We start from the raw sequence: 27,959 nt of genomic DNA, 5'->3' as shown, positions 1-27,959 counted from the left end.
GGGGAGAACCCACAATGCAAAACTGGATATCACAGAAGTCTATTGAAATTTCAGAAAAAATCTGCCCTAAACATCTCCAATTGTTAAAGTAATTTAACACATCTTGAAAAACATTTTTTGTTTTATACACATTTCTTTCTTACCTTCTTCAGTGCAAAAGAGAGCCACTTTGCTTCTGCTTCGACACAGCTGTCTAAATATTGAAACAAGAACATGGTGGAAATCTCAATTAATTGATGTAATTTGCAAATCAGCACAGGTATTGTACTCATTGTTGTGAACCAGCTGTTAAAAATTCCCCCAAACTGTAAAAATAAACACAAGGAGCTTCTTATGGCAGATCATGCAGCATCTGCCTGGAGATAATTCAAAATATTAGTTCAGCTTTACGATGCATTTCACGAGCGGGTGCTGCATATTTTGCAGACTACCTCGCTCTCTGGGCACCGATCCAGCTCTGAAGTCTTAATTTATGGCACCTGAAAGCACAGAGGTCACCATTCTCCCTTCCTTATAGCTGAAGGATAGAATCTTCTTTGAAATACCTTTGATAACAGATGATATTTCATGCCCTAAAAGTTTGGGTGATTTGAAAATATCCAGGAAGCTTGCAAAAGAAAGTATTAAAACAACAAAAAAATTATCATTTCTGTTGAAAATTTTCAGATGAGAGAAAAGTGATTCTTTGTCAAAGAAAGATCCTTGTCAAAACAGAGAGCACCATTGCTCATCTAGCTGGCTGCCTTTTTACTTCCACTGCTTTTTTATTCCTACCATATGCGAGCTTTTCTGAGGCAGATGCAGAGCTATATTAGACTGGATACACAGACTAACTCTTCCCCAGCTAAGTCTTTGAAGGCTGTAACATCAGTACATAGGCAGTATCTTTAAAACTGCAACCACCTAAAAAGAGGCTACATGTGATTTTAAGCCCTAGATACTGATGTGGGTACAATAACAGAGTGCCAACAAGCACTGGCTCTGTGATTTGACCAGATCTCTGTTCCTTACATTGCATTTGCCCCAGTCATGTACTATGCAAATCAGCCTACATTCTGATCCTGGAAACACAGACCATGAAGTTCTGTTTCTCGAGACAGGTGACCAGTTTCAGGAAAGAAAATTCTGTGTACAATTTTGAGGCACATTTGTGGTCCATAAAAAATACATACACAACATAACTGAGACCAGACACATTCATGTTTCACACTTGTTTCTTTGATTTATCAAACAGCCAGCTCTAAAGGAAAAAACTTTAAGCTTTCATGTGTGCATAGTCTGCGCTGTGCCATTCCCTCTTATCCAAACTTTATGAGACTCGTGGTGTATTTGCTAGTCCGTGCCCAAGTTCCCAGGAGTCCAAGAGCCTCACAGCTCCTTTAAAGATACAATATACTCCACAACACAGACGTTCTACGTGGTAAAGTTGATCAGATGAATACACCTAGAGTGCAGGGCTTGGGAGCAGTTCCCAGCTCCTGGGCTTGCCTTGGCCTCATGTTGGGAAGAGACTAATGCATATTGTCCCCCTGTGCAATTTGGTTTACACTAGAAAGCAAGCCAGTGCGGGAAGTGCGGCAGGCCTGCAGGTCCTCCAGTGGGATGACTGGGAGGACAATGTGGGGTGCAGCCGATCTGCAGCACGTGCGCAGGCAGTGAGAGCCATCTGCACAGGATGCCTGATGCAGCCAAAACAAAACCAGCCTCACTCTTCATGCAAGGCCTTAAGTTTCTCACTTCTTGTTACCCATCTTCTGGATTTGGCGAGACTGGAACATCTGTTCCTACATATTACTTTCATCTCTGTAATAGCCTTATCTATAATGCTCACCACTGATATTTTCTCTCCTTTAACTTGCACTTCGGGTGAAACTAGGTTTTTTGCTGCTAGATCTTATAACTCACAGGCTCCAAATCCATCCCTTCACACACATTTCCTAACAGACCACTTTGAAACACAGCAAAGTACTTTGAAATTTCTGCTTTGCACTTCACCGACTGAACAGAATACGATTGTTGGACCTGTCTCTGCATCTGGTCACAACCCAAGGTGTTTATTCTTGTATTACTCTGGAGAAAAGCATTTAGATACTTTTAGGCTAGTAGAAAGAGACAGTAAAAAAGGAAAAGAGTTTAAAAGAAATTTTTTTAGTATCAGGCATCATCCTGTAATGGCTCTTCTTCTAGATGAAGAAATAAAAAAAGAATTTAAATCAATGGGGATTTATACACAGATATCTTGGAAGAAAAAGAGCTTACCAAAGGGAGTTTGTCATCCTCTATTGATAAGTGACTACCCACAGCAGTGAAATAAATCCCATTTACCTGTTACTTACCCACTCACTAGAAGCGCATGTAAAGTGGAGGCATTTTTATTCTTCCAGTCTGAGTGCAGATTCAGCCATTTTTGATGCTGCGTTTCCTCATTGTCTATTACAATATCTGTTTTGGATGGTCCTCTGAAACAAATGAAAGACATTTGTTTCTATGTTACAATTATGACAGTGAAGAGGCCCTAGTGCCTCCTGTTTACTCCAAAGATACACAGCTGAATGTTTTGTCAAAACCATGTGTGGCAGAATCATAGTTAGGGGAAAGAATGAAATCAGAAATAAAAAGAGACTTTACCGACTGTGGAAAAAAGGGCTGGCTACTTATGAAGAATTTATGGAAATAGCTAGATTATGCAGAAAAAAAATCAGGGAAACAAAAGTGCAATTTGAAGTTAATTTGGCCAATTCTGTCAGGGATAATAAAAAGTCCTTCTTCAAATATGTTAACAACAAAAGGAGGGGCAAGGAAAATCTCCATTCTCTGTTGGACTCTGAGGGAAATATAGTTAACAAAGATGAGGAGAAAGGTGAGGTACTTAATACCTACTTTGCCTCAGTTTTTACCAGTAAGACAGGTGGCCCTCAGCACAACTCATGTCTGGAGGTGGTTGACAGAGATAGGAACCCAAATAGGGCCCTTGTATTCCAGGAGGAAATAGTTGGTGATTTACTGAGCCATCTGGATCCTCACAAGTCAATGGGACCAGATGGGATCCATCCTAGGGTGATGAGGGAGCTAGCAGAAGAACTTGCCAAGCCTCTCTCCATCATCTTCCAACAGTCCTGGCTCACTGGGGAGGTCCCATATGATTGGAAATTGGCCAATGTTACCCCAGTCCACAAAAAGGGCTGCAAAGCTGACCCTGGCAACTACAGGCCTGTCAGCCTGACCTCAGTGCCTGGCAGGGTTATGGAGCAGATCATCCTGAATGGAATCACACAGCACCTTCAGGATGGACAAGGGATCAGACCCAGCCAGCATGGGTTTAGGAGAGGCAGGTCCTGTCTGACCAACCTGATCTCCTTTTATGATCAGGTAACTCACCTGGTGGATGAGGGGAAACCTGTGGATGTGGTCTATCTGGACTTCAGCAAGGCCTTTGACACTGTCTGCCATAATATACTCCTGCAAAAGCTGGTAGCCCATGGCTTGGACAAGTGTACTCTACGCTGGGTTAAGAACTGGCTGGAGGGCCGGGCCCAGAGAGTGCTGGTGAATGGGGCTGCATCTAGCTGGCGGCCAGTCACTAGTGGTGTTCCCCAGGGGTCAGTGTTGGGTCCAGTCCTATTTAACATCTTTATTGACGATTTAGATGAAGGGATTGAGACCATCATCAGCAAATTTGCTGATGACACCAAGTTGGGAGGGAGTGTCGACCTGCTGGAAGGCAGGAGGGCTCTGCAGAGGGATCTGGACAGACTGGAAAAATGGGCTGATTCCAATGGGATGAAGTTCAATAAGGCCAAGTGCCGGGTGCTGCACTTTGGTCACAACAACCCCCTGCAGCGCTACAGGCTGGGCGCAGAGTGGCTGGAGAGCAGTCAGACAGAAAGGGACCTGGGGGTACTAATTGACAGGAAGCTCAACATGAGCCATCAGTGTGCCCAGGTGGCCAAGAAGGCCAATGGTATCCTGTCCTGTATCAAAAATAGCGTGGTCAGCAGGACAAGGGAAGTGATCCTTCCCCTGTACTCTGCATTGGTGAGGCCACACCTGGAGTATTGTGTTCAGTTCTGGGCCCCTCAGTTCAGGAAAGACATTGAAGTGCTGGAACGAGTCCAGAGAAGAGCAACAAGACTGGTGAAGGGACTTGAGCATAAGACCTATGGGGAGAGGCTGAGGGAGCTGGGGTTGTTTAGTCTAGAGAAGAGGAGGCTTAGAGGTGACCTCATCACTCTCTATAACTACCTGAAGGGAAGTTATAGCCAGGTGGGGATTGGTCTCTTCTCCCAGGCAGTTAGCAATAGGACAAGGGGGCATGGGCTTAAACTCTGCCAGGGGAAATTTAGGCTGGATATTAGAAAGAAATTCTTTACAGAGAGAGTGGTCAGGCATTGGAATGGCCTGCCCAGGGAGGTGGTGGACTCGCCGTCCCTGGAGGTTTTTAAACTGAGATTGGACATGGCACTTAGTGCCATGATCTAATAAACGGACTAGAGTTGGACCAAGGGTTGGACTCGATGATCTCTGAGGTCTTTTCCAACCCAGTCGATTCTGTGATTCTGTGTGATTCTGTGAATGCAATCACCCCAGGAAGCATGACCAGTTAACTTATTACTATCACTCATGGGTGTTTTCTGACAAAAAACAGAACTGGAATTGGGAACAGCAAGAGCCTTCTGGTGGCATTTACTGTAGTGCATACATTGACATAGTGTTTCCACAGTTTCTTGCCTCCAAAGATACAAAAAATAGGTCTTCATATGTAGAAGACATAAAAGTAAAAATATTTCTTACATTCCTATATTTGGAAAACCATTAAAATTTAACAGTAAAGACCAGCCTGATTCTTGCTAATAATACTTGACAGTATCTCTAAGTCCAAGCTGTCTGCTTTGCAAAACAGAACAAGTCACAGGTGACGATGTCAAACCTCTCCTGCAGCAAATTAACAGGAATACAAAAGTAAGAAAGAATGTTCCACCAGGAGATATTTTCATATACCCAATTCCTTAGTTTAGTTATTGCCTGATAGACTTAAGCCACTGAAGAAATTGCTAAAGGAAAAAAGAGTGTATTTTTAAAATGGCTTTACAAGCCATACACCTTTCCAGCACAAAACCATCCATGACTGGCCATCAGTTCCTGTCAATGAGAAGGATTTTCAAGGACTGCTCTCTTGACATTGGTCGCAGGTCAATGAGAATGAGGAAAGTTCAGAAAAAATGTGATGTGTCCTAAAACTTGCCTCTGAACCCAGTCTCTCATGGCAGTACCTAGTAATATCAGCCAGGTTATTAGTTTGCCTTTAAGCCCAATTTTGAGTATTAACTATATGTCTTTTAAAGTATTTACCAAAGTGCAGCATTCTTTATCCACTTGATTGCATAAATTAACAAAGATCAAAGAATTCTGGTTTATGGTAAAGTTGTCAGTGCAACCATATGGAAAAGTTTTCAACAGGTCTGGCAGAGTTAACTATGCTCTGAGGTCACAGCCCTGGGTTCTGCCTGTTACATGACTTATTTTTCAGAACCTTCTCTGGGCATATTAAGCAAATATCATTCCATGATCTACTACCCAGAACTTACAGGCAGATAATAACAAGCATTCTTAAAGGCTGTATTTTTCCTCATTTAGAGAACACTGTTCACTGAAATACAGAGCTTTCTTCCTCAAAGCCTGCTTTTAGCAAGCACATCAAACTCTCCTCTCTTTTTTTCCATTATTTGCTTGCTTCCCACTCTTTTTCCCACCAAACATACTCTAACTTTTTTTTGTTAAGACGACGTTCTGCTTTATGATCTTTTGTGAACAATTATGTTCATCACTTTCTAACTGTGTACAGTGGTATTTTATGTAGTTGTAAACACTGTCTGATCTATAAAATACGTAACTCAAAAATGTGCAGAAAGGTGCAAATATCAAGCCACCCGATGGTTCCACATCTATGTTATCCCAAATACCAGATTATTTTGCTGAAACCTGCAGTTCTGAATTACTGCTTGTGATCCTATAATCATCATTAGGCAGATATATACTTCTAAACCAGGGCAATGACCTCCAAGACACTTAAGCATTTATGAAATTTTATATTACGTGTAGTAAAATTGCATCTATATCTTTTTTCCTTGGTGGTCACAGTTTGATATAACACACATGAAACCGGTATGCCCTAATTTATGTATTTAGAATGCCTTCTATAAACATTTGTAGTGTTCTCCCCCTTGATGATGTTTATACAAGGTTTTCTTTCAGATAGGCAAGGGCCACCACTCATGTCTTTTAATCTATTTTAATTAGAATTAGCCAGAATAAAGGGAACTTAAGAGCCTCATTGCTAGCTGAAGAAAGCTGGAGACAATGGTTAGCATTTGTGTAGATAGCAGAGCATACTGGGAATTGCCAGAGAATAAGAGACCACAGGCTAAAAATGTTAGAGGAGGGGTAAGGACTTGAGCTGGTGGGAGCTTTTGGGTCTGAGACTTCCAATGTGCAGGGAAGGGCTGATGTGCCAGGACTGCACAAGACACCACGGACTGTAAAGCACTCAGAGGAAAGGCGAGGGGTAGAGCAATGGGGACTCATTTTAGCCAGACCCATCCTGCGCTCCACAAACACAACCAGCAGCACGTTCTACTTGGCCCTTCTTGGAGCTATAGCAAACAATTTTTCTGTGGACACACTCTAAAGAAAAGGGAAGAAGGATCTTTCAAAGGACAGAGCCGTGTCAACTCATGGTGTGTAATTTCTTCATACGAATGTTTTGCTTAACTGAGTTTCTTATAGACTCCAACAACAAGGCTATATCTGCTAATTACTTTAAGACATCGATCTACCTCTTTGATTTTGAAATTAGCTCTCATGCAAATTTTTTATTTTAGTTGCCAGCTGAAGCTGATGTAGATTAAGTGGGGCCATATGTAATATCTTTTCAAGTTTTCAGGCAAGCCAAATAAAGAACTTTTTTATTAAACACTTTCAGAATACTTTTTCACTCGTTTTAAGTTTTCTTCTTTGGTGTTTGTGGTTTGTTTGGTTTGGGTTTTGCTGTTGTTGTTGGGGTATTTTTGGTTGGTTTGTGGATTTTTTTTTTCTGTTTGTGTTTTGGTTTGGTTTGGTTTGGATTCATATTTGGTGCATATAACAGAACAGCTTTGTTCAGAAAGTCAGTGTTGAGTTTAGACTAATGCTTTTAATTATTACCTGTATTGAAACAATAAGCAAAATTGTACTTGATGACTGAAACCATATATACCTGGAACACAATGTGCAACTTTGAGGCCCCTCAATTTAAGGGGATATTCAGAAACTGGAGAGGGTCATGCAGATGGCTTTCAAATTTTCCAGGGGCCTATGACACAAACACACAAGGAGAGGTTGAGGGAACTGGACTTGTTACTCTCGTGAACAGGAAGCTAAGGAAAAATCCAATAGCAACATGCAACTATTTGAAGAGGAGTTAAAAGGTAGTGGAATTGAACTTTTCTCAGTAGTACTGCATGGTAAAACAAGGGGAAATGTCCTAGAGTTGCAGTTTTGGAGACTGACTGCAGATGAAAGGAAATGCTTTTTTACGAGGAAGGTGGAGAAGCCCTGAAACAGAGAGACTCTGGAATCTCAATCCATCAAGATTTAAAAAACTTGGCTAAGCAGAGCAGTGGTGCGATAGTCCTGCTTCAGTGGGAGATGGGCTAGATGTTCTCCAGATGTCTGTTGCAATGAGGATTTTATGATTGCTGCACAGTACAAATACACTGTAGCAACCAGTACCTGTACTGAAGAGCTTAATCTTAAAAAGGCTACCAGTTCCTAGAACACATTTTTCACACATAATAGCATCCTTTAACATCACCGTACAGTCACTGAAATATCTACATCACTTAAGTAAGTTTGTTAGTGATATCTGCAAACATAAGACATCCATACCATGGTAACAATAATGCATGCTGTTTGAGTGGCAATCTTTGGACCAGATTTTCCATCAGGCTTTTGAAATAACCTACGAATCCTACCTGAATCCACATGACTTTATAACAGCTCATGGTGCTATTTAGATGGAACCATTTGAGTACTGAAATCTTACTGTAAAACCCCAGGGGTTCTAAGAATCTATTGCTGAATAGACCACAAAAATTTAACAGTCTCATGTGTCTCATATTAAATATCTACAGTAAATCTTTATATCCAAAAGAACTATGCTAAAGCTTCTGAGCTCAAACCACTCAAATATAATACTCAATGAATACACTTTAGGGTGTCTATAGTCTTAGTCTATGGACTTCTCCAAGACCATATCAAAAGTGCCATTGTGGAGTAAATGTACAACAGATGCACAACAAACACCAGTGTTTTATGATTTTTTTCCCGACTACATTTAAAGTGATAGAAATACTAAGCTTAGTGGTAAAAGACAAGTATGTCTTTCACTTTTATTTTCATTAGGTCCTATGCACTGTTGAAGAATAAAATGGGGTTAGTACCTATGAAAAAAAATCTTTCCAAAAGTCTTTACTGAACAGTTAATTCAAACAGTTAACTATCAGTCAAAAGGAATCTGATGAGGCCATCTGATCCACTCCCCTAATGCAAAATAAGATCAACTTTATTTAAACTCTTTCTGACTGGTTTTGGTTTGCACTGTTTGTAATGATGGAGAATCCACAGCATTTCCAGGCAATATGGTCCAGGATTTCCAGTAAATATTTTTTTTCTAATGTTTGTTCTAAATCTTCTTACCTGTCATGTAAGTTCATTACTTCTGTCTTATTTCCACTGGAAACAAAGAGCAGTTTATTCCCTGCTTCTTTGCAGCAGCCTTTTACACATTTGAAGGCTCCTACACCTCCCTGCCCCTGACTGACCACCCAAAGTTTTCAACCTTTCTGCACAGACCATGCTCTCCAGGTCTCTGGTCATTCCTCCTGACTTATTCTGAACTCTGAATTGTTATTGATAAACATTCTGTCATTACAACTGTATACTTCTCTAATTATTTGTTGATAATGGAAGCTAGGCAACTAGTTTGTAAATCTTTGCATCTTCCTCTTTTTCTCTTTTTAGTGAAAGATGGCATACCTAACATTTTTCAGCCTTATGTACCCATTCTCCCCAACTTCTCAAAACTACTGGATACCATTATTGGTGCCCATAATGGAGATCTGCCATAGCCATAAATCTTAAATGCTCCTGGATGAATTTCAGCAAAACTAGCTACTTGGAAGAGCAGTGTATAACTTATTATTTTCTTACTCCAGCCCTAATTCTTAGGTCTTTGCCATCTTGAAAACATAATATGTTTTGCTGCCATTTCTTTGTGGTTTTGTTTGGCGTTGTTTTGCTTTGCTTTCTTTTGTTTAATATGCCTGTCTTTTCTGATTCTTTCTGCAGATACTTAGGTTGTTCTACATTAGCTCTTGTAAGCTTGAACTACATCTCCAGTCTCTCTCAAATTCCACTTCACCTTCAGGTCACTGTTCAGCTGGTGCCTCAGTCGAGTCAGTCTTGCTGCTTTATAGAAAGATGTCTGCTAGATCTAATGAACATGAAAGGGCACTTATAATTCTAACATATCTAACTTCTTCAAGAAGTTTTCTTTAAGGTAAGTTAAGAAAAAAAGTTATTCAATGATTCTACAAAATCAGTCACTCATAAAATCAGAAAGGAAGTCATTTTAATCTGCAATAGCACATACATCTGCCCAAGTAGGAAAATCTAACTAAGATTTTAGTTTTTCAAATTTCAGTTTAAAAATAAGAATATTCCTTTAATACATTTAATTTCAAGCTATGAATTCCCTTATATGTGTTTAAGAGAGGGATTTTTAGAATTAATAAAGAAAAATATAACCCAGTCTGTTTTCTACCTTGTAAATGTTCTTGCAATGTGGAAAAGTAATGTTTAGGGTAATTTCATTATATAAGTTGTACAATAGAAATATTAAAGAAATAGTTTTGCAAGCATTCTAGCCTGCTACCTGCTGATCACTGTGCACAACAGTCCAAGTCTGTAGTATAGTTTATAGTGAGCTACAAGAAACATTATGACTTGCATACTGAACCAGTAGTAAATAAATAAATAAATAAATGGCAAAATAGAAAGCAGGGGCTAATTTTAAATTATGAAGTTAATATTCATCATTAAAAGTAACATAATTTGGGATACTCCTGTACAGCAATAGTTTTAGTACAACATTCTCCCTATTCCATTGAGGAAAACTCTCTCAAATGTATTAAATTGCAAGTTTAGAATAAAGTATAATCCATAAACTGGATTCCTCTCCCTTCAAAGTAAGAGTAACATCCCTCTGTTCAGCTTCTATTGTTTCAAGCCTCATGCGACAACAGCCTTGAAAAAGGCAGCCTTGTGTTATGCCAGAAGGTAATGAATATCGTGTGTAGAGGGACTAATATAAAACGAATTAGGCTTATTTCAGAGCTGCAACAGTGTCTGTTTCCTGTCTGTACTTACTTACTTGCTAAGATATTTCTTGGTCTTGAGCAGAATTCTATAAAGCCATAGAATACAGAGTAAAAGATCAAAACCTTGATTTTAACAGCATTGAAATCAGAGAAATCTGCAATTTTAATGTGAAAACATATGGAGACATAGAAAATGGAAATTAAAAAGCTTCACAGCATTGAGAGAAAACTAAAATATGTATTATTAAACAGTGCTTAAATTTTTTGGTGGATAGCAGGTAATCACTGTGGTATTTCTAGGTTTCAAAATGCCTACAGTCTGAAGTCTTAACTGGCAGACTACTCAACCCTATCGAGAATCAGTTAACATATAATTATGCTAAGAAACGTTTATATGCTTGCTTTTTTTTTGTCATTTAACTCTCTGTAAGTTATAGGATTCTTAAAGTATGCTTTTATAGCTAAACTTTAAAAAGACCATTTTGGGCCATCTGAATTTAAAACTTCAAGTCAGATACAGATTTTCTTAGCTGGAAGTCTTAATCCAACATCAAATTAAATGTAAAAGTCCTTCATTTACAGTTAATTAGCTTTTAATTTTAAAAACATGAAGGGCCCATTTCAGAGAAAAATACTGGTTTGAATAAAATTTTAAGAGTTTAGTTTTAAAAAGTTGAAAAAAATAACTTGACTTTTCAACCTTTTTTCACCCTGTTGAAACTAATCACTGAATTTGAACAAAATTCACTGTTATTTTTGTTCAACCTCATCCTTTACTGATTTATTGTTCACTAAGAGATATTTCCATAGTTCTGCTGGTAAGAACACATTAGCCAAAAAAAAAGCCATTTCAACTTGCAGATTCCAGAATGAATTTTCAGGACTGACAGTTTTAATATCTCTTTAATGTTAAACTGAGTAAACTTTTTTGAAGACCCCAGGGGAAAAAAAAAAAAAAAAAAGGGTTTTATATTGCCATTGGTACAGGCTGTGACATAAAACAGTTTGAAAAAGGATTTGTGATCAGTCATTAGAATAAGAACGTTTCTTTGGCTGCCAGTATTCATGTGTCTTTGTTTCTCTTAGTCAGTCACAGGATCACAGAATGGTTGAGGTTGGAAGGGACCTCTGGAGGTCATCTGGTGCAAGTCCTCTTAGTCAAGCAGGGCCAGTTACAACCAGTTGCCCAGGAGCACATTCAGACATCTCCAAGGTTGTTGGAGATACGAAATCACTAATAACAACTATCTCTTTACTTAAAGGAAGTAATCTATCCAATCATGGAGCCAAAAATGTGTTCTATGAGTTAAGTGGCCATACACTTAATGCATCTTTGAAGCAGTTAATGGGCACAAACTGAAGCATAGGAGGTTCTGTTTAAACATGAAAAGAAAGAGGGTCACAGAGCACTGGAAGAAGCTGCTCGGAGAGGCTGTGGAGTGTCCTTCTCTGGAGACATTCAAACCCCACCTGGACACATTCCTGTGCAATCTATTCTAGGTGAACCTGCTACAGCAGGTGGGTTGGACTAGATGATCTCCAGGGGTCCCTTCCGACCCCAACCATTCTGTGATTCTGTAATTGTCACAATTTGCAAGGAATTATTAGGTTGAAATTTCTTTTTTAAAAGCCTTATCCAAATAATTATATATTAAACTACATATGCACATGAAAGATGAGCTATAATCTATCAGATTTAATCTAATACAACTCTAAGACACTGATTAAAGTCTACATATTTTAACATTGTTTTGCAGTTGCTCAAAATTACTAAAACACTCTTCCACATCTACTACAGCTTGTAATGTTATTTTCAGTAAATTTTATTTGATAGAGTTATTTGCTGCTGTTCTTAAAATAAATGTAATCTGAAGAGTTCACTATTTTGCTAAATCCTCTAAAGATTTAATAGAACACACTGCAGCCATGGACAATGTCAATAGATTCAAGGTAGGTTGAGCATATTTTACATTCTGGTGAGGGGGTCTAGAAATCCAGATGGAATTATTGAGTTCAAATACTTAATATTTGGCATGGTATTTGATTTACTCGATGCCATCTTTATTCTTGGAGAAAATAAATTAGGTTAAATTCAGAAATTAAAATTTCTATTATGGGTAGGACAGAAGTATCCAACTTTTTTTTGTTTCTGTTATGCTTTGAAGCAAATAAGGCATTAAATTAAACTTCCACTATTCTGTTGCAGAATTAGTTAGAAAATAATAAGAAAATATAATAATTCATGTGAGAACAAAAGATTATTGGAGCTTGACTGCTCAGTTGTCAAATATTACTAAAGAACTTTGTACCAGAAAGAGAGAGTGAGGAAGTATTAGGAGAGACAAAAAGACAGGCAGCAACAAGAAATTGGCCTTTCACTTACACAACTGTACAGACAGTAGATGCCATGGCAGAGGAAAGAAGGAAAAGGAGCTCCCTGTTTTGGCGCGGCCACCAAGAAAGGGACCAGCAGCAGCAGAAGGTAGCAGAGCTTACTGCAGATTTTTATAAACAAGTAACTTGGTAAAGAGCTGTGATTTTATGCTGATACTGCTAGACCTGAACAAGCAGACTGGATAAAACTCCCCTGTGCTCTGCTGGGTACAAGCTGCTGAAGTTTATCACTATTACATTTGTTATCTCATTCCAGTGCAGGAAAGACAGACCAACTCTTCCACTACATTGCCATAGAGTAACAGAACAACTCCACTAGCTTCTGGTTTTGTCAAATTTCAGATCTGAGCAAACTGGGGGTTTATGATCAACATTCCAACAAAATCAAAACAAAACTAAAAAAAAAAAAAAAAAGTGGACTTCAGAGGATAGGAAAATGTCTTTCTATAATTCAACCTCAAGATGAATCTACAGTCCTCTATCATAAAGTTCTGAACCCGCACGGTGTGCCCATCCATCAGCAGCACAGGCTCTGCAGCACACACTAGGATGTAGTTAATCCCTGATGAGACACAGATGGTGATTCCTACTCTTTTCTCTACCTGTGTTAGCAGGAAACCTAATTGCCAGCAACATGCTTTGCTCTATCTAAATCCGGGACACAGTCAAAGGCCCCAGAACAAAACTATTTGTCCTGAGATGAACAGGGAAACATAAGAATTGCTAAGAACACACATTACATAACAAGCAATAGTCGTCACTAGTGCAAAGCCTTTCAGACAATGCTTGGAATTTGCACAGTCTTCTGTGCTGTTGCACCATGCATCACACAATATGTTGTCTGGGTTGTGCTGTGAAAAACTAGAGAAACAGATCATCTGTGGAATTAGAATTGGCCAACAGCCAGGAAAATCACTTGAATTCTGTGCAACAGGCAGAACAGAATTACCTTTAATGTTGCTTCAGAAACAATGCTTACACCTCCCAAATAGACAGACTGATATTCTGTAAAATGTGTTACCCCTATCAGCTAAATTAACCTAAATTCAATCACTGTCATTGAATTATCTTCATTTTTTTCAGAATAATTTAGACCAAATAATTAAAAATATCTACAAGCTGTTAAAAAGACATTGCTTTTATATTTTAAACATTACCATATTATATAGCAATTGGGAATTGTCATTTGGGAAAGCACCAGACACAGTGAGAAAAATAGTTTGCAGAGCTTTACAGAAAATAAAAATACCATATACTGCCATTCATTGTAATTCTGAGTCTAAGGTATTAAGAAGCCTCAACTTTGATATCTCATGTGCACCATTTTTCTCTAAGAATAAACAAGAGAACTATTAAATCAAAATCAAGTATAATGATAAGTCATTATTAAAGAAATCTGCATAGCCACAAAACTGGGGAGTTCTGCAATGTGTTATACTGTGCACAGAATTTCTATATTCGCAACTTTAATTTTCTGAAGGAGTAAAATGAAGTATTTCCCATTGGGAATAGCTGAAGAAAAGCACTGCTTAAAAAAAGTTGGGTTGGGTTTTTATTGTTTTGTTGTTGGCTGTTGTTCGCTGCTTTTTGTTTTCATTTTGGTTTGGGTTTTTGTTTGTTTGTCTTAAAGAATAAAAGTATTTTTTTAATTGTTATTTGAGCTCTATGCAATATACAGTGTAATTTACCTGTACCCTTACTGGTGACTGAAGATAGCTTATTAAATACACTAACGTTATCAACCTCACATTCAGACTTTCTTGTCATTGTAAGTCAGGTGTATACAGGACATAATGGCTAACAGATGAAGTTTATGACTTTAGATCAAATTTCACAGTTGCATGAAAACTCCAGTTTATAATTCGATTTTCCACTTCACCATACAGAAAATGTTACCCTCTGTGACATTTTCACCAAACCCCTATGCAATGTTAAGAGAAGAATTAAATAATTATATCAACTCATAGTACTCCTTTTTGAAATTAGTTCTAGTGAATGGTTTATAATCTGTTTTTCGTATAGATCTTAAAAGCCAGTTTACTGTGGTTTTGGCAGTGCTACTTCACAAAAACTTGGGGAATGGCGAAGAATATCAAGCTTCAGGTGACTGACAAAAATCAAGCATTAGGAAAAGGAAAGACAAACACTACTTTGGTTTTCTGAATTGCTGCCAGGAAGAATTAGAAATAAGTATTAAATCAGACTGAAGTTGTAGGCTTCACATTGGAATTTCCCACTGCTCTTCACACAATCACCTGTCACTACAAAAAAGGATTTGTAGAAAAATTGATTTGTAGAATATCTTCCCCTGCTAGAAGATTTGTGAGATTTAAGGATTATTGGGTCTCATACGTTTCTTGAAAGTGATAGGATTGATAACATCTGTTAGGAAGCCTCAGTGAAGAAGCAGGAAGGTGTAAGTTTCTATTCATGCTAATTTCATTTGAAAAAAGGAATGAATCAACCAACAGGCCTTGTGATAATTTATTAACTTTTTCATTTTCCTAGCAGCAAGTATCATAGGAAAGTTAAGTTAATTTTATGTTAGGACTATGAGACTGAAATATCAAGAAGGAAAACATTATTAATGTTAAGATCGTCAGTTTATTCTTAGACAGTGTAGTTGTAAAAGCAGTAGCTATTTTTTGAAGGTATCAAGGGAGTTCAATCTTATTAGGGTGTTATATAGTTAAACCATAAAGGTAATATCATTGTTATGTAGATATACTAAATTAGCTAGAGGAGTACAGAACTGTTGTGTAAGAATGGCAGGGACTCCATTCAGTACAGGTGGTCTTGGATTCAGGGCATCTGCTAGAACAGATGTCAAGCATCCCTACAGTGCAAGGCAATACAGACTAGGGTAAGTGCAGACACTGTAAACACAGGGTCTTTATCATCTTGGGTTTTTTGAGAAAGGAACTAAGAACAAGACACATATACATACTGTATATGTAGTGATAAAACACAGGCAGAAAAGACACTTCTTAATCCTGTTTGGGAATCAGACATTGACAAAAGATATCCTTCTATACTATCAGGCTTGTCTTTTCCTAGCAGAAGACAGCTTTGGATATAAGAGCAGTTATATTTTGCATCAACTATTCCATAAAGCAGCTATTCCTTTAGTGTGTGTATATGAAAGACGCATAGAGGCTAATTGTTCAGAAATAACCAAGTTAAATATATCTGGCTGCCTAGTTCACAATACTTATTGCAGAATGCAAACGAATGCAGAGAAATTTTCCTGTGTTTCCAAGACAAGTCTGCTTTAATTCCTTAGGAAGACTCGGAGTATCACATTGCCAAACAATCCTGAGCCTCAGCAATAACTGCAAGTTCAAATACTGATGCTTGGCAAGACATCACTATCTTTTTGACATACTCCCTTAATAACAATCATGTAATGTTTATAAAGTGGTGAAAGTGCCTAGATTTTAGTGAGCTTTTGTTCCTGACACAGCTCACAAAATTTCATTACCTCTATTGTCTATGAATCCTTTCCACACTAGATCTAACATTGCAGTGATCAATGATCATTCACATCTAAATCTAGCACTCCAGTTGTCCTAAAAAGTTTATCAATGCTACAAACTACTGACCTTACCCTAAACCCATCTGATTGCAGGCCAGTTGGCTTAAACTTTCTTGCCAATCATCAGCACAGACATGGTTATCAGCAGCTGACCTGTGAACAGTCAGGAACATCAAGGAATTCTTGGTTTTAGACAGGGTAACTGCAAAGATAAAGAACAACAACTTCACTATTACTTCACATGGTTAGTTTTCTAAATGGCATACTGAAAACATCCAACTACATTCAAAAGAGTTTCCAAGACACTGGCACTTTTGCTGATTTTATGTGCTCATTAGCTATCTAATTTAAAACCAAAGCAATCATGGCTGTCAGAACCCTGTTAACATTGAACAGCATGAGACACTAAACAACAAAGACATCTTGAGGATTAGAATAAACTAGAATACTCTTGACTCACCAGCAAGGGTTCACATGGGTTTCCGATAGCCTTAATCTTGTTAAATCATGTTTTACCCCACAAATAGTCTAATTGAAACCACTAAAGTAATTTGTGGGATTAATGCTGCTTAACGTAAGAGTGATATCGTCATTGGACTCTCAGCAATATGCACTGTTCCTGTCATAACAATATGTGGGTGTAATTAGAGAGAGAAAAAAATTGTTTACAAGAAAGATCATGACCACTGCTTCTCTCTTAATCCATCTATAAAAGCATGTGTTCTGCTTTTATCACACACAAAAAGCTTCTCAAAATGGCCCAAAATGGAAATTTGCATCTTTCCTTTCCTAGGAGCCTTTAAGGAGCCTGGGTGTTTACTTTTCTTCTCCAAATACATACTGGTTTTAGTTAAACTGTTCCTCTGACTTTTGCTTTGACAGTACTAATCTTAACATAGCCAGTCATTATGCATTTTTCCTATATGTTGAAGGTGCTTTCGCTTCTCTCCTCATGAGAAAAGTATGTAATAATCCTAGATTACTCCTTTCCAAATACGCATTTCTGCAAAGTTCTTCTCTGTTGCATAGGTTTTATTAAATGCTGTTGTTTATTAATGTTCATAAAATGTTAAATGTCTTAAAATATTTATACAATTGACTTCAATATGAATACAAAATATTTGCTTCTTCTATAAGCCACAGTACACTTTTTTTTCTGTATTCAAAACTACGTAAGAAGCATCTCAATACTTAATAATATAAACTACTGTCATGTACAGAAATACATGTTAACTCAGTGAAATCTCAGAGGACATGCTACCACTTTCCAACCTGCTTCTTTTCAGTGCAAGTTTTTTGAAATTCACCTTCATTTTTATTTAAAGAATAATACTTGGAGAGTTCTACTTTAACAACACACAAAAACATGAGGCCTAATCCAAATCTAGATAGCAATAGCAGGTTACATCATTCTGCAGGTCTTTAGCCAGTGCAAAGGAGACCTAGTAGGATTCTCTTCTTCCCATAAGCTCTGAACCTGCACCAGTGCAGTCAGTGGGAATTTCACACTGATTTTCACAAGTTCAGAATCAGGGCTTAGAAGTTTTGCCCAGACAAATTCTACATCTGAAGTTCTTCCTACTCTCTCTTCTATCCACAACACTTTCCAGATTTGACAGACCATTAACACATTTTAGTAGTTCCCTGCCATGTCACTTTTCTTACATCTTTGCCCTGGGACACTTCACACCAAGCCTTTCCTTTCTCTTTTGCCCACTTTCTTGCCTGCTTTCCCAATCTCATCCCAGTCTTCCTTTGGTAATAAAGCATCCCTCCACCACTGCAATTGTATTCTCAATGAAGTCACCAGTAATTACTCCCATCACTCAAATATCACTTCCAGACAGAGTGCGCCATGGCAGAAACTTACCACAGTCCCATTCATCTGAGCTGTCACCGCAGTCTGCTTGCCCATTGCACCAGAGCTCACGTGGCACACATTGATGGTTGGCACATTCAACCTCACTCTCTTCACAAAGTGCTGCAAAGACAAAACATGTTTCACTCTGAAAAAGCAATGGTAAGTGTGAAGTTCCCATTGAGACTGAAAAAATGAGAAGGAGGGTGAAAGTATGCACAAATGGTAGCCCATGGCTTGGACAAGTGTACTCTACGCTGGGTTAAGAACTGGCTGGAGGGCCGGGCCCAGAGAGTGCTGGTGAATGGGGCTGCATCTAGCTGGCGGCCAGTCACTAGTGGTGTTCCCCAGGGGTCAGTGTTGGGTCCAGTCCTGTTTAACATCTTTATTGACGATTTAGATGAGGGGATTGAGACCATCATCAGCAAATTTGCTGATGACACCAAGTTGGGAGGGAGTGTCGACCTGCTGGAAGGCAGGAGGGCTCTGCAGAGAGATCTGGATAGACTGGAAAAATGGGCTGATTCCAGTGGGATGAAGTTCAATAAGGCCAAGTGCCGGGTGCTGCACTTTGGTCACAACAACCCCCTGCAGCGCTACAGGCTGGGCGCAGAGTGGCTGGAGAGCAGTCAGACAGAAAGGGACCTGGGGGTACTAATTGACAGGAAGCTCAACATGAGCCATCAGTGTGCCCAGGTGGCCAAGAAGGCCAACGGTATCTTGTCCTGTATCAAAAATAGCGTGGTCAGCAGGACAAGGGAAGTGATCCTTCCCCTGTACTCTGCATTGGTGAGGCCACACCTGGAGTATTGTGTTCAGTTCTGGGCTCCTCAGTTCAGGAAAGATATTGAAGTGCTGGAGCGGGTCCAGAGAAGAGCAACACGACTGGTGAAGGGACTTGAGCATAAGACCTATGGGGAGAGGCTGAGGGAGCTGGGGTTGTTTAGTCTAGAGAAGAGGAGGCTTAGAGGTGACCTCATCACTCTCTATAACTACCTGAAGGGAAGTTATAGCCAGATGGGGATTGGTCTCTTCTCCCAGGCAGTTAGCAATAGGACAAGGGGGCATGGGCTTAAACTCTGCCAGGGGAAATTTAGGCTGGATATTAGAAAGAAATTCTTTACAGAGAGAGTGGTCAGGCATTGGAATGGCCTGCCCAGGGAGGCGGTCTCGCCATCCCTGGAGGTTTTTAAACTGAGATTGGACATGGCACTTAGTGCCATGATCTAATAAACGGACTAGAGTTGGACCAAGGGTTGGACTCGATGATCTCTGAGGTCTTTTCCAACCCAGTCGATTCTGTGATTCTGTGATTCTGTGAAATCAGATTTATGGAGCAAGGAAGTGAGACAGATTTGCAACAAAATTCAGGATGGGTATCACTGAGGCAGAAGGTGGTTGCTGCCACACAGTTGCAGAGGTCATCACAACTCACTGGGAAGGAAGGGTGTCTGAAAATACCGAGATCTGTGATTACTTAGTATCATTTGTGGTCTTGTCATATGAAACCTGTCTAGGCCTCTCACAACTTTTCAGTGAAAATATTGTCTTCCATGCTGTATAGGAGACTGCTCCAAATCTGTTTATTTCTTCATGTTCTTTAAAACAATATTTTACTGTGATGCATATCTGTTTGCTTTCATCCACAACAATTCTGTATTCACTTTTGGATCTACCTTTGCTCTTTAAAATCATGAAATTATTGTTGTCTCTGCTTTAGAGATGGGGAACTGATGTACAGCTATACATGCTTCAGTTCACAGTTGCTTGCCAGTTGGCAGTATCAGATAGTGATTTTCTGAATCTCTGTCCAGTGCAGGAACCACAAGAGCTTCCATTTGCAAGTGATTTTTAGCTTTGCCCCAACTGTAACAAACTCCCTCCCAAAAGGCAGGTGCATACCACCACAGTTCTCTCCTCACTAACACACTTCTCTTCTAGCTTCTATAAACCCCATCATTAGCAAATTGTGAGAGCTGGGGGAGGGCAAAGAGGCACAGAATGCATGGAAGGAATCTGTCTTCATTTGTACCTATGGCTGGCTGTTGTATAGCATATATAGTGTCATACAAACAAAGTAATTATTGGCAACACCAGTGCAAAAAACATACTCCACCATGAAAACCATACAGATAGAGCAGGCAGTGCTGCCTACTGTGACATAAGTGATCTTTCTGGCTCTGGAAAAAAAACATGCAAAACTAGAAAGAGCTCTCTAACTCTGCCTTCCAGAGAAAGTGTATTTCAAAAGCTGGAAGCTCTCAGATGGGGAAAATTTGCTGCCATTTTGGAATATTTAACCCACAACACAAAAGCAGAGAAGAAATATAGTCTGACAACCATAGACAAGCTCAACCTAAGCCCTCAGAGAATCTTTTCTCTGCCATGATCCTAATATGTAATCATGAGCAAATCACTTTAATATCACCTTCCTGATTTTTCAATTACAGTACACAGACTGCTTGGAAGTCAAATTGTATTACCTTAACAATGAAAAGCAGATTAAGAAACATTCCATGAGCTGCCTCTTCCCATAAAGAAACAGATCTAGTGATAAATGCAGGTTGTCCATCATTGTGGCAAATATATTCATACACTCCACATAGCACATAAAATGTTCCTACTATCCTGTTTCTGCCAACAGAACTCCAGAGACTCAGCAGCAACTTTTTTAAAATTGTAAAATTATATCCTACAGTCCCTGCAAAAAATGCTGAAATACTGGAATTGCCAAGAGAACTAAAATTTCACCTTCCAACCAAGTTTACCACACAACTCTTCTTTCCAATTCAGGCTGAGTGTCACCCAGTAGGTCTTTCTAGTTCCTTGTCTTGGGGACATGCCCAAACAACAGGTTTTCTCAAAAGAAGAGAATTCAGAGTACCACTAATATATTCATGGAAATGAAGCTAACATCTCACAGCACCCACTCCCAGCTTCGCATGCAGGGTGGGAGCCTGCAAAGCAGCTGCTGTTCACAGGTCTTCCACCCCTTCCCATCCCACCAGTCAGCTGTGCAGTGGAACCAGAACACAGGGCAACTCACCCCTGCAGTTGGCCAGGTGGCCTGTTATACAGTGTCAGCACTTTGACCCGGCTTACTTACACCATGCACATGGACAGTGTGCCCACACTGTCAGTGCGCCGTACAAAATTTGTATCTCTGATACTTATCATGGTTTGGACTGTGGAGCCAAGTGGGGAGACAGAATCTCAGAAATGCAAGCAGAAGATGAAGCAAATAAAGCAAGCAGACATATGAGTTTACTGAAGAAGAGATTAGAAGAAAAACAAGTGGAAATCAAGAAAAAGGAGCAGTGAGCAGCTATATCTATATGGAATAAAGTTGACAAAATCTAGGAAAAGGAGGCAAGAAGCTACAAGGAACAGAGATGTTCAAAGACACAAGAAAGAGGAGGGAGAGGACCAGAGTGTCCAAGGAGACAGCAAGGACCCAAAGATGGGAACAACAGAGGATACAAGATGAGGGACAGACAAGATGGGTCTCTTTAGCTTGGAGGAGACTGAGAGGTGACCTCATTAATGTTTACAAATATATAAAGAGTGAGTGTCACGAGGATGGAGCCAGGCTCTTTTCGATGACAACCAATGATAGGACAAGGGGTAACGAGTTCAAACTGGAACACAAGAGGTTCCCCTTAAACATAAGAAGAAACTTCTTCTCGGTGAGCGTAACAGAGCACTGGAACAGGCTGCCCAGGGAGGTTGTGGAGTCTCCTACTCTGGAGGCATTCAAGACCTGCCTGGACACATTCCTGTGTAACCTCATCTGGGTGTTCCTGCTCCGGCAGGGGGATTGGACTAGATGATCCTTCAAGGTCCCTTCCAATCCCTAACATTCTCTGATTCTGTCAAAGAGAGAAATCAGTGCCATAGCAAAAGTGAAATGGAAAGTGAAAGAATCACTAAGCCTTTCTATCTGTAGAAAACCTTTTGCTTTCCTTTATTTTGCACCCCAAGATCCTCCAAATGTGACCAGCACTTTATGGGACAAACAAACTGTATAAGTTCTTACAGCAGTTCTTTTCATCCATCATATCAGGGCAGTCTGGGAAACCATCACAGATCATAGTGTGTTTGATGCACAGCTTCTTCAAAGGACACTCCCAAAGACCCCTTTCTCTGCAGCCTGGAGGCAGAGAAGCAGAGTTTTGAAACACTTGCATGCAATATCAACTTTCTTTTTCTTTCTTAATAATCCTGAAACACCCAAAATATTTTCACTTGAGATATAAATTTTTAAAGGTACCAAGAATAGTTAGTAATGAAGAAACAGAAATAAGTACATACTTGATAATGGGAAAAAAAATATATAATACTTCAGTGCTTTTCAAATAATAATGAGAAATATGTAATTTTTTTTCTGGCAGTGCCGATACAGAAAATAATGCAGATCACAATGAAAGGTTAAAGCGATGCTATTAAGCATGGACCACAAACAGTTTTCCTGGTTCCATAATCTGAGAACAAATCCATTTTAAAATATTAGAAAGATCCAACGGCTTTGCAAATCTTCAAGAAGGTTCATTTTTATGCAGGGAACACACTTTATTGTTGCCTCTTCAGTCTCTCTGATTTCAAGAGGAATACTTATAAAACTGTGTCAAAGTGCTTTGACAGTTAAATGTCTGTTAGTCAGCTAGAGGAAATTAAGAATGGCTCAAGGAACATTTTAGAAAAGTGTTTTCTCTTGTTTTATTTAACTATTTTTTCCCATCAACCAATAAAGCACTTCACTGTGATACCAGTTTAAACACTTTGACAGACTAATGTTCTATACATGTGATATTCTGGTTTTATAGGAAGCCATAAAACCAGTGTGTTCTCCTGACTAAACAGATGGTTTGATTACCTTGTTTGGCCTGTTCTATAGATGATAACACATAGTTGAGCTATAAGCTCACAAACTGCATTTGAAGCAGTATCTCGGTTTGCCTGTACCTACAACTACAGCAGCATATCTGCAGCAAGTTACTAAGCAGACATGTTGCTTCCAAGAAGGGTTATTTTGGAAGTGGGTATTTTACAAACATGAACCAGAGAATCACTATTAGCTCATATAATTACTGGAAAAATCTACTCACGTTTTAATTGTAACTGGATGTGTGGAGTGGTTGATTTTGTTTAGATTCAAAAAGCCATGTAAAAAACCACTAGAGCATAGAGAAATAAATAGCCTTGAACCTGTGAAACATTCCACATGATCAAAGAACTTTCTTGGTTACCACCAGTTTACAGGTCATCTTCTTGACAATATTTGTGATAATTATTAACGAAAAGTTAATTGAAACCAGACAAAACCTTTACTCTAATAAAGAACAAAGAACGTCAGTCATGTTAGGAACTTGATATGAAAATAAAATTTAAAAGCTTAAAAAAATTTAATTTATGAATGTTGCAATTTTTAGCAGTGTTTACAATTAATTAAACACATTTGCTTTTCCCTTTATGTAACATTTTCCTCTTGTGTAACATTATAGTGTTACACTGTGAAGTAGATCATGACTCTCCAAAATTTATCTTTGAGTACAGCATAGATAAATATAAAGACAATTCCCTAGGAAAAATTCACTGCTTACTGAATTCAGTGTTGAAATGTACTGTTTTGTTGGTAGAAGCCAGCTGCCATTTTGTGTATTTATATTTCTTCTCTAAATATTTTTGTGATGTACATTTTTAATTTAATGACAATGAAATAGACATAAAAATGAAGGTAGGAAAACTTATGCATATTTACACTACCCTCATCTCAAACGTGTGTTTTGGCAAGAGACAGGGTTTCACATATGATCTTACCTTCATTCTTCTTCAAAATATGAATCAAGTTACCATTTGGTACTCACAAGTATACTCCTTATGCAATTACTATTAATCAATTAAGACCACCACACTTTTCTCTCAACTAAAATACTACAGTCAGAATACAGATGGCAGTAAACAGCGAAGGAAAATACTGGTTTTGAGTGTTACGTCCTCAATTTCTTTAGTACTCTTCTAAGACCTTCTTCTGCTCTTTGCCAGAGGCATTGTTCAGCAGCCAGTAAATTAATACGATCAATTACAATCAAGCATATTTAATACAACAAACTCTTTTGATGTCAATCATAATAATTTTCAGAAATTACCTTCCCGACACTTCACTGAAATACACTCAGAGATTTCACATTCAGAAATCTGAGTGAAATTTTCTCCCCAAAACCTAGTCTAAATGGCGGTGAAGTCTTAGGATTTTGCTGCAATTACATGGGTGAGATTTCCTCTCACAAAGATCACTTGAAGGTATGACAGCGATTCCTAACAGGAGGAGCCAGCGGGTGCTGAATACAGCTCTGCTCTGTGTGGGCAGAATAAACCTTTGTCCTTTTGGACTATTGTACTTTACATTTTTGGCCAGAGTAGCCTGAGCATCCAAAAGCTGCAGCTAGTCTTTTCCAGACTCCTTCCTGTACTGTGAAGTTGGCCCAGGCCTAATCATTTAGGATGCTTCAAATACAAGGTTTTCAATTTAAAGGCTGACTGTTATTTAATGGTATAAAACCAATTTCAAATGATAAATCTAAAAAAATGTGAGCTAGCTATTTACACATGGAAAAATCACCAAGTTTTGATTTTGTCCTGCACACATGGAATATGAATGAGCCAGAGACAGTTTCTTCTGGAGCTCAACAAGGACTTTCTGTTCTTCAGTAACAGCATTACCCCTGGTCAATGCAATGTCACCCTGACAGTGGTAATTTCCTAGCAGATACAGTCTTCTATATTTATAGAAACTGATAAGAATTCTGCTGATTGCTAGTGACATTCTGTCTAGACTATAGAGACAGAGAAATGAATGCTGCATATTAGAGCAATATTTCATATGTTAATATCCAGGAGAATAAAATTATCCTAGAAGATGCCTAGCAATTAGTGTTGTAAGGAGTTAAGAACAGGTGGCAACAAAGAATATTTGGCAGGAAGGACAATTGAGACAATCAATTCAAAGATAAAGAGATCACAGACTCTGAAAGAGTCACTGTGATCATCAGTTCTTCTTTTCCTTTGTAATCCAAACTACAAAATTATGTAGCATTAAATCCTGTTTCAGTGAGCATATATTCATATCTTTTTTTTTTTTTTTTTCCTTTTTTTGCTTCCTTTTGCAGGGAGAGTGGAAGGGGCAGAAAGAGGAGAGATAATACAAATGTGATTTGAAAACTCCCAGAAACTGAGAATACATTGTGCCTTAGTGATAAATAACTCCATGCTTATTCCAGTCATTAAAATAACCTGATCTTAAAAAAGAAGTATTTTATAGAGCTGTCAAGCTTGAATTCTTTAGCCTTGCTTCAGCTTTCAGGTGTTGGATCTTATTTTATTTTTGTGCAGCTGAGCAGAAAATCTTTCATCATTGCCATGGTTTTGTTGCTCACTTCAACTGTGCTTTCATCTTAAACTACTCTCTGTTAAAACAAAAAACAGGTTGTGCACCTTAGCCCTATTATCCTGGAATGTTTTCCGATCCTTTACTCATATTCACACCTCTTCTCTAAATCCTTAGTGATTTATAATTACTCTCTTTGCCCCTAGGGATGCCAGGTCAGCATTCAGAACTCTGTGGACACTACACCTTAGTCACATAAAGAAATAGTATAAACTCCTTTCTCCTTCTCAAAATTCTCCTGCCAGCATGTATAAGGATAAATAGTGACCCACAGATTTGTTGGTTATTCTCAAGTTCAGTGCATCCCTTAAAGTTAAAAGTCAAGAGCATCTCTACCATTAGTATACTCAGAAGTACACTGGAGAATAAACATTGTGTTTACCACTTTATCTTTGTACCTATGGCTTCAGGTTTACCAGTCTGAATAAATATGTAATTCTTGACCTTGCAGTACAGAATCCTCTTCAGTAACACAGATCTTTTGTCAATACTTTATAATGAGAACATAACCATGTATATATTTAAAACTATATTTATGAATTCAAGATTTAAACCGCCATGAAGTCATGCTTTATCTCAGTAGAACCTCCAACAATATCAAAATAATTAAATCTGCAGCAATTTTTATCTTGATTACTAAAGGAATACTCAAACATACTGGAATACAGTTAAAATAATATACATGATCTAGTACCATAAATTGTGTTGGCATTAATCAAGAAAGATCCTTGCCAAAGTATTTTTACTGCCACTAGTCTTAAAAAAAAAAAAAAAAAAAAAAAAAAGAAAAACAACCACACAAAAAAACCCCCACCACTTTCAGACATATTTTTCTTACAGAAAAAGGGCTTATCCTCTGAACTGTCATGCTGCGGTTCAAATAACTGAAGGAAAAACACAACTCATTTTCTAATGCTTCAACTACTCTCCATTCCAAAGACTCAACTCATCAAATTTATTTACCACAGCTGTCCTCATCACTATCATCCTCACAGTCAGCTTGACCATCACATCTTCTGGACGCCAGGACACACCTCCCAGAACGGCACTTGAAGTGACTGGGTGAGCATTCTGTTGGTGACAAGGAACAGGCAGAAACAACATTCCATAAGCTGCAAGCTTAATCACATGGGCACTTACTTCTTTATCACTGTGACTGTTTCAGAAGTGTAAATGACAAGAACAGAAACCTTGTGTGATACTAAACTGAACTATGTGGCAGGCAAGACTCTTCACAATCGCACTGTGAATGGGGTGGAACAATATTTTCCAGAGCTCTCTCTCACATGCTACCCTGTCAGATTTCAAAGCTTTGCCAAATAACTGGCTGACAATGTCCAGCATTTTCTAGCTACTTTTCTCACTACTGTACTGGTGTGTGAAGCAGAAACAGATCATTTTATGTATTGAAATAAGTATAAGAAATCCTCAGGATAAAAAAAAAAAGGCAATTGTGTGGCTAGTTGAACTAATAAATCCACCTATAAATGTCCATTAATTAACTCTTATATTGCTTCTGCCTCATCTTACAGAGTAGCATTTTGAGAATGCTTTATTTACATGCTTTTGGAAAACCCATCAGTTTTTTCACACTGTACATGTCACTGATTTTTATGTACAACCTCCATCGCATGTTGCCTTTTTCCTTCCTCCAGAATCCCTCAGATATTTAGTACTATGGAGGTCCTTAGGTAAATTTTAGGATTCAATAAACAGCTACACCAAAACTACCATTAATGAGCTCAGGAGCTTTAGAAAATAACATTCTAATGATAAAAGGTATATGAACTATACTGCCAATATTTAAGAACAACTCATTATGAAAATAACTAAGTTTAAAATGGATGCTGTCTTGGTCAGCAGTATTCTTGGATTCAGTATTGACTATAAGTTAAGCAATTCAGCACATTGTAATAACTATTTCAAGTATATCTTAAGTTGGAAAATCACCTCTATTTTGTAATCATATACATTTTAAATAATCTCATAAGCTTAATTTCTCTTGTTAGATGTGTTTTGTGGTGTTTTTTCCCTGAAATATTTATGTAAGATTTTAAACTTCCCATGGAAGACGCTCTAACCAACACTGGTAGTTGGTAGGAATCTGGCATTTAGTCAACATAAAATTCTAACAGCAGGTAAACTCAAAACAATTCTGGTAAGAACTCTTAATTACTTACACTGTCTCTAAAAGAATACTAAACTCCTCTCCTTTTACATTGATTTTCCAGGAATATCTATTTCCGTGCTAAAATGATCAATAAGCAGTAAATCAGCTTGCTAGGCAGAGTCCCTCTAACTAAAGTGAGAAAT

At 38.4% G+C, this 27,959-nt stretch overlaps 1 protein-coding gene across 2 annotated transcripts in view; it reads right to left on the bottom strand.

Annotated features, from left to right (window-relative positions):
- CORIN (corin, serine peptidase) overlaps positions 1 to 27,959 on the bottom strand; it is a 142,061-nt gene that overhangs the window by 9,641 nt on the left and 104,461 nt on the right. For both annotated transcript variants that reach the window (XM_082051152.1, XM_082051153.1), the window contains exons 13-18: positions 26,610 to 26,717; positions 22,239 to 22,352; positions 18,215 to 18,325; positions 16,417 to 16,546; positions 2,337 to 2,459; positions 144 to 193 (exon numbers count right to left, since the gene is read on the bottom strand). In XM_082051152.1, coding sequence (XP_081907278.1) covers positions 144 to 193; positions 2,337 to 2,459; positions 16,417 to 16,546; positions 18,215 to 18,325; positions 22,239 to 22,352; positions 26,610 to 26,717 — 636 coding nt within the window. The remainder of the gene's footprint in view (positions 1 to 143; positions 194 to 2,336; positions 2,460 to 16,416; positions 16,547 to 18,214; positions 18,326 to 22,238; positions 22,353 to 26,609; positions 26,718 to 27,959) is intronic.

This window comes from Streptopelia decaocto, assembly GCF_964273445.1.
Source record: "Streptopelia decaocto genome assembly, chromosome: 4".
NCBI classification, from domain to species: Eukaryota; Metazoa; Chordata; class Aves; order Columbiformes; family Columbidae; genus Streptopelia; species Streptopelia decaocto.
The sequence above is the reverse complement of the archived record's forward strand: the minus strand, read 5'-3'. Positions and strand labels throughout refer to the sequence as shown.